Source organism: Drosophila albomicans, chromosome 2L, assembly GCF_009650485.2.
Source record: "Drosophila albomicans strain 15112-1751.03 chromosome 2L, ASM965048v2, whole genome shotgun sequence".
In the NCBI taxonomy this organism is placed as follows: Eukaryota; Metazoa; Arthropoda; class Insecta; order Diptera; family Drosophilidae; genus Drosophila; species Drosophila albomicans.
Window position 1 is genome coordinate 13,459,225 of NC_047628.2, and position 7,392 is coordinate 13,466,616.

The following is a 7,392-nucleotide window of genomic DNA, read 5'->3' on the forward strand; positions in this document are numbered from 1 at the left end:
GCAGCAGCAAAAGCATAAAATACATTGGGAAATCTACCAAAGAAAACAAATTCATCTTAAAGAACACAAATTTATGCGTTACTTTGTTGCAGAAAACCCCCTTTTAGGGTATATACCAAACATATGTTCTGATAAATTACGAAGCTTTTAAACCGTCAGCAAAATAATTAGTTGAGTGCAACATAGTTGTAATCAAATCAATAACTTATTATTTTTTAATTAAAATTCGCATTTTTTTTTAGCTGATAAACTTTCATAACAATTTAATGAAATTTTTCCGCAATGTTCCTTTCGTATAAAAACTCAAATACTGCGGGTTTTGGTATTCACAAGACAATTGGAAATGTTCTCTACATTATTAGCCCTGCTCTCAGTGGCAACTTTCAGTTGCGCATTGCACTTGCCGGTTGACCCAGAACTTCTATTGAAAAAAGGACCAATCAACAATCGCATCGTTGGAGGAGAGGACACACCGATAGAGACAATCCCTTGGCAAGTGTTGCTGCTAAAACTAGGACGGCCTTACTGTGGTGGCGTCGTCTACAGCAAAAACATCATAATAACAGCCGCCCACTGTGTTTGCGATAACTATGCCAATATTCTTGATCCCAAGATTTTTGATGTGCGCGTTGGCAGTAGTACGTCTAATAATGGTGGATCGGTTATTAAAGTTGCCAAGACAATCGTGCATGATCGTTTTACACTTTATCCAATAATTGAATATGACATCGCACTAATTTTGCTAAGTTCGCCCCTTGAAATGGGTCCAACTGTCAAGGCCATTCCACTAGCAGATTCAATTCCTAATGACGGAGCTTCAGCTATAGTCTCTGGATGGGGATATACGGAAACTGGAGAGGCTTCGCTCCATTTGAAAAGTGTGTCTGTGAACGTTGTCAGTCGCGAAGAGTGCGCCAGGGTTTATGGTGACAAAAGAATTACAAAAGTAACAGTCTGTGCTTCTTCCCCTGGTTTCTGTAATGGTGATTCTGGTGGCCCATTGGTTTTTAATGATGAGCTTGTAGGCATTGTTTCTTTTGGAAAAATTGGTTGTCCATCCAATTCTCCCAGTGTATATGCAAATGTTGTTGAGCTTCGAAAATGGATTGAAGAGGAAGCCAAAAACCTAAGCTCATTCTAAGACATTTGTGAATTAAATTGCAAAAATAAACGTAATAATGAACATTAAATTGATTGCATATTATTTTACTTTAAACTTATTTCTTGTAATCGTAAGAAAACTATTGTCTCATTGGGGAAAATAAGTAAGAAAGTAGTCGAGCACACTCGAATATCCGTTACATATTTCAATAAAATCGAAACAGCGCGGCATTATTCTTAAAGTATACCAAATACCGTAAAAATACTAAAAATATACGAAATATGGTACATTTATATAGTAATACCCTTAGTAAGTAGGCGTTTTTTTTCATACAAAAGTATTTCTTTAATAAGTTCGAATTTTTATCTGATCACTACCAAATTTCCAGGAATTACAAAGACTATACGGTCATTGGTATATCGTCTCGCCTGTTCACGTTGATCAAGAATATAAATTTATTTTAAAGATCGGAGATGCCTTCTTCTGCCTTGTACCTTTATTTCCTGCCTCCACAAAGTTTTAATATCCTTCTACCCTATGGATACCGGGAATAGAAACCAGCACAGTGCGGCGTAAACATTATAGGTGAAAATATAAAAAAAGAATAAATTATGTAAATTAATATTGACTAACATTAATATTGTTTTCAACAATCCAAAATCCCTATGACTAACTCGTTGATTTATTTATTTAACTTTTTTCCACTATTCAAATTATGGAATTAAAGAAAAATACTAAAGTAAAAGCTGACATATACGACACATTAAATAATACATGGATGATAATAGTAAAAACGATGAAAATGCAAATGCTCACATTGATTAACGCGTATTTCTTATCAAATACTCAACCATTAACATTCACAAAAGCGGAAATCCTTCTTGGTCTTTGATTGAACAAATTTATCTCAGACAACACAAATGAATATGATACAAAAACCCCCTTTTAGGGTATATAACATACAAAGGTTCTGAGAAATTACGAAGCTTTTAAGCCGTCAGCAAAATAATCAGTTGAGTGCAACAATAAATTATTATTTGTTATTACAACTCGCATATTTTTAAGCTGATAAACTTTCGTAACTATTTGTTCTTATACAACTTTTCTATAAAAACTCAAATGCTGCGGATTTTGGTATTCACAAGACAACTAGAAATGTTCCCTACATTATTAGTCCTGCTCTCAGTGGCAACTTTCGGTTGTGCATTGCACTTGCCGATTGGACCTGAATTTCTATTGAAAAAAGGACCAATAAACAATCGCATCGTTGGAGGAGAGTACACAACGATAGAGGCAATACCTTGGCAAGTGTCGGTGCAAATAGGAGGATCGCATTATTGTGGTGGCGTTATTTACAGCAAAAACATCATTATAACAGCCGCCCACTGTGTGCTCAAAGATTATCCGATGATTTATGATGTGCGCGTTGGCAGTAGTACATCTAACAATGGTGGATCAGTGATTAAAGTTGCCAAGATTACCGTGCATGATCATTACATAAATATAAATAACAAAAAAGCGGAATATGACATCGCCCTGCTTTTGTTAAGTTCGCCCCTTGAAATGGGTCCAACTGTCAAGGCCATTCCATTGGCAGAGTCGGTTCCTAATGACGGAGCTGCTGTGCTTGTCTCTGGATGGGGATATACGGAAACTGGAGAGTCTCCGCTCCATCTGAAAAGTGTATATGTGAACATTGTAAATCGCGAGGAGTGCGCCAGGGCTTATAATATAGAAAGTTCGAAAGCAACAATCTGTGCTGCTTCCCCTTGGAAAGGCTTTTGTAATGCAGATTCTGGTGGACCATTGACTTACAATGGTAAACTTGTGGGCATTGTTTCTTTTGGGCCTACTAAGCCTTGCGGTCATCCCAATGTTCCTGGTGTCTATGCAGATGTCGTGGAGCTTCGAAAATGGATCGAAGAGGAGGCCAAAAAACTAAGCTCAACGTGAGACATTTATGAATTAAATTGCAAAAATAAACGTAAAAATGAATATTAATCTGACTGCATTATTATTTATATTTATTTCATGTGATATTTAAGAGATATTTATATTTATACTCAATATTAATTCATTGCTAGACTCGATTGTGCTCACCTGTGGAATCTCCGTTAAAATTTTAAATAACATATGCAAGACAATAAATAATTGTTTTCGACTAAAAATGTGTTTAGTAAATGATCAGATATTATGCCAAAATAATAAAATATGTGCATTAATTTTATAGCTGTCGTGTGAAACTCCTGTGACTAATTCTTTGATTATACCCGCTACCCATAGGGTAGAAGGGTAACTTTGTGCCGGCAGGAAATGTATGTAACAGGTAGAAGGAGGTATCCCCGACCCTATAAAGTATATATATTCTTGATCAGCGTCAACAGCCGAGACGACCTAGACATGTCCGTCTGTCCGTCCGTCCGTATGAATCACTGGATCTCAGAGACTATAAGAGATAGAACTATAATTTTTTTCGACAGCATTTGTTATGTTTGCACGCAGATCAAGTTTGTTTCAAACTTTGGCCACGCCCACTTCCGCCCCCGCAAATCAATAAAATCGAATAACAAGTGTAATTTTAAAGCTAGAGTTGCGAATGGTATATACATTAATTACTATAGTAGTTATGATTCTTGAAAACCGACCCTATAAAATATATATTTTTTTGATCAACATAAATAGTATTTATGATTCCTGAAAACTTTATTGCGATCAGATAAAAATTGTGAAAAACGCCCACTTACTAGGGGTCTTAGTTGCTTTGGTCGACAATTTGGTATTTTGTGCCGTCTGTGGTATATTTTGAATGTGGTACTATATCGATATACCAATATTTGTTAGTATTTTCGATATACTTTGGAAATTATACCGCAAGCGGGTATCTAACAGCCGAGCACACTCGACTGTAGCTTTCTTAATTGTTTATAGCAGTTTTTATTTTGTTTAGTTGTTTTAGTTATTAAATAGCAACAATGTTAATTAGTTCTTGGTTTTAAATCAGAGTAATGTGTAACCGGAGGGGTTCAAAGGCTCTATATCTGCTAAGAAGGATTATCAACTTCTTTAACATTCGCTTTACAGTGATGTTAATAATTTTCTAGATAACATCTGTTAAGTAACACAACTTGAGAGCGAACGTTGTAAACTGTTAAGATAACATAAGAGCAAAAAAAGCTTTTTGCACAAATTGAATTTAAATATTCACATTACATTTTAAAAAAATTAATATATTTTTATTATCTGTATTTAATATTTATTTTCTATCTAATACTTTTAATTATGTTTTACCTCAGATATCGAATTTTAATAGACTATTTTATCCAATTACATTCAATATTAAAAACTTGTTTGATTTAATTATACACTTATCATATAAGGTATTCACATATTTTTGTTAGCTTTTATTACAGTAGATTACCCAAATTCAAGCAAATACATAATTCTATATCCAATTTAAATAATTTGTTCAATGCAATTAAGCTATTAGCTGTATTCAAAATCATCCAATTAGATAGCTAATGTAATTAAATTTTATAAAATGATATGCACATAAATTATTGGCTCTATTACCCAATATAAGCATTTAATACTATGCACATACTTCTCCATTAAATTATTATATTTATTCTAATTCAATTAATTTTCTACACATTTACTACGTCGCTTAACATCAAAATAAAACATCAAATTAGATAAGCAATAAAAACAGAACATGCTTTCATGTGTTTCACATTCGCAAACAACAAAATCCAAGTTCAGCTATTTAGCTGAGAGATATTTTTCACATTTTGTCATGTTCTCACTCTCTCTTTTGGTCTTGCTCTCACGATCATTCTCTTGAAGATTAAATGTGTAACGGTTAATGGACATTGAATAATTAACGCCTCTGCCGGCGCCCGCGTTTATCGCGACTGAGCACCGAAGAGAGAGAGAGAGAGAGAGAGAGAGAGAGAGAGTGAGTAAAAGAGCGTAGACAATATGTCGCCATTGACAGATCTCAGCTGGAAGTGTCAATTCCAGTTGAATGCGCTTCGATCGTTCGCCTTGCTGTCGACAGTTAGTCAGTTGAGCACGCACCATTGAGCGAGGTGGAGTGTCTAAATTGGTTGCTGCTCCTCTGTGTGTGTTTGTTTGTGTTTGTGAGTGCGTCTTTGGAGCAACGAACGATTGGGAGTCTATTAATTCAAGATGCGAATTACATACATCATTCTAGCTACGCTCAGCGTAACGCTAGGTAAGTCTATCAATTATTATTACAAAAAATTTAATATAGTATTTATTGTTTGCATTATCAGCGGCGCCTTCAACCGAAACTTCCGCTTCCTCAATGGAGGAGCTGAACAACAAATGTGATCACAAGTTGACGAAATCGAACAAATATTTGGATTATCCATTTTGGAAGAAGTTCTTCAAGCATTGGGTTCCATTCACAAGTAGCTCGCGTGTCAAAATGCAATTCTTTCTATTCAAAAAGGATTTCCCTGATTGCGGTCGAGAACTTTTCCCAGGCGACGATGAAACCTTGGAGCATTCTGGTTTCGATTCACGTCATCCCACACGGTAAGTTTCAATTTTCTATTTTTGTTATTCCCAGATCAATTCATTTTAGATTAGCAAATCAATCATTTTGGTGGTGGGAATTTGTAATTTACATATACGAAAAATTGTATAATTAAATGACACGTAATAATTATTGCTGAAAAACGGTTTGCTATATTTTTGCTGTTGTAAAAATTGAAGTTAAACATTAGTTGGGTTGTTATTGTCGATTCACATGCGAAAACTGGTTTTGTTTAAATTTTGTTTTATCAGCCGTTGTTGCCCTGTAGTACGAGAAAAAACAATAGGGTAGCTTAGATGCATTGGCTTAGATGAAGTATGTAACAAGAGTAACGTAAAATAGAAAGATATTCAACAAAATTTAGCACCTAAAAAAAGGCGTACTATATATTAATTATTGTTGAACTTTCTTCCAGGGTATTCTAAGTCAATAAGTTATATTTGACTTCCTTCTAAGTGGTTTTCGTTGTGTTCTCTATCAACGTCCCCATAAATAAAATATAAATTATATTAATTACATATTACATTAAGTACAGGGTAGACTTAAGTCGATACGTTTTACTTCGTTAGCTTCTAAGTGGTTTCCGTTGTACTCTTTATCAATGAGTCACTTCACAATAAATACATCGTCAATGTTATGATCTTTCCAAATATTTGCCAAACAAATTAGCAGACAACATTTGAATTTAAATAAATTTCAAGATTAGATAAGTTTACTGATCTATTTATGATATTCCAGCATTATAATACATGGCTGGATGAGTCAGGGCAAGGGATCGCTCAATCGAGACGTGAAGACCGCCTATCTGAGCTTGACAAAACCGCGACCCAAAGCTGAAGGTAATGAAGATAACGAAATCAAAATTCCTCTCTATGAAGACTTCAATATTGTTGTCTGCGATTGGAGTAAAATTTCCTCGAATGTGAATTACTTTGGGGTCGCCGATATGGTCGAAGATCTGGGATTTCTACTCGCCGAATTTGTGCGTCATCTTCACATGCGAGCGGGACTTAACTATGATGATGTTTACTTGATTGGTCACTCGTTGGGTGCCCAAATCGCCGGAAGTGCTGGAAAACAAATAAAACCCTATCGCTTCAATACGATATATGCCCTGGATCCGGCTGGACCTGCTTTCCGTGATCAGAGCGATGAATATCGCGTCGATGCCAGTGATGCGCACTATGTGGAATCGATACAGACGAGCACGGGGTTAGGTTTTGAGCAGCCCGTCGGACATGCGTCGTTCTATCCGAACTTTGGCAAGGATCAGAAAAAGTGCTATATGTATGGCTGTTCGCATAAGCGAGCTCACGATTATTTTGCCGAGTCCATCAATAGCACCAAGGGCTTTTGGGGCATTCGCTGTGAACGCATGTCACGCAAGAATTGGATATTGCTGGATAATGACGGCGAGTTTCGCATGGGTGGCGAACCTTCGAATCCCAAGAACGGCACCTTCTATGTGAAGACCTACGATAAACCTCCTTATGCCATGGGCAAAAGAGAGGAGCTGGCCAAGGAACCGCCCAAGGAGGAAGCTACTACTATCGTTTATCATTAGGAAAGTATTACAAATAATATTTAATGTGCACAGCGAGTGAGATTGTCAGAGATATTTCTATAGATTCCTAGCCAAGCTACGAAATAGTTTCGAATATTATTCATTTTTGTATAATTCTCAAAAATGTATAAATACATTTTAAATAAATATTATAATCAAAAAGAA

General features: G+C 35.7%; 2 protein-coding genes across 2 annotated transcripts; both read left to right on the forward strand.

Annotated features, from left to right (window-relative positions):
• Positions 1-323: 323 nt before the first annotated feature.
• Positions 324-3,096, forward strand: LOC117563858 (trypsin alpha-like). The gene is made up of 2 exons (XM_052003306.1): positions 324-859; positions 2,765-3,096. The coding sequence occupies exons 1-2, from the start codon at positions 344-346 to the stop codon at positions 3,053-3,055; spliced, it is 807 nt and encodes a 268-aa protein (XP_051859266.1). The 5' UTR covers positions 324-343; the 3' UTR covers positions 3,056-3,096.
• A 2,059-nt stretch (positions 3,097-5,155) lies between these two features.
• Positions 5,156-7,392, forward strand: LOC117566163 (phospholipase A1). Its single transcript, XM_034245662.2, has 3 exons — positions 5,156-5,336; positions 5,398-5,662; positions 6,402-7,392. Exons 1-3 carry the CDS (start codon positions 5,291-5,293, stop codon positions 7,225-7,227), a joined length of 1,137 nt encoding a protein of 378 aa, XP_034101553.1. The 5' UTR covers positions 5,156-5,290; the 3' UTR covers positions 7,228-7,392.

What these genes read in the sequence shown, in the direction of transcription:
- LOC117563858 (XM_052003306.1), top strand. Translation starts at nt 344, where the DNA reads ATGTTCTCTACATTATTAGCCCTGCTCTCAGTGGCAACTTTCAGTTGC. An exon ending in GATATACGGAAACTGGAGAG is followed by an intron (nt 860 to 2,764) that starts GCTTCGCTCCAT and finishes GAAACTGGAGAG; the next exon opens with TCTCCGCTCCATCTGAAAAG.
- LOC117566163 (XM_034245662.2), top strand. Translation starts at nt 5,291, where the DNA reads ATGCGAATTACATACATCATTCTAGCTACGCTCAGCGTAACGCTAG. An exon ending in TACGCTCAGCGTAACGCTAG is followed by an intron (nt 5,337 to 5,397) that starts GTAAGTCTATCA and finishes TTGCATTATCAG; the next exon opens with CGGCGCCTTCAACCGAAACT. An exon ending in GATTCACGTCATCCCACACG is followed by an intron (nt 5,663 to 6,401) that starts GTAAGTTTCAAT and finishes ATGATATTCCAG; the next exon opens with CATTATAATACATGGCTGGA.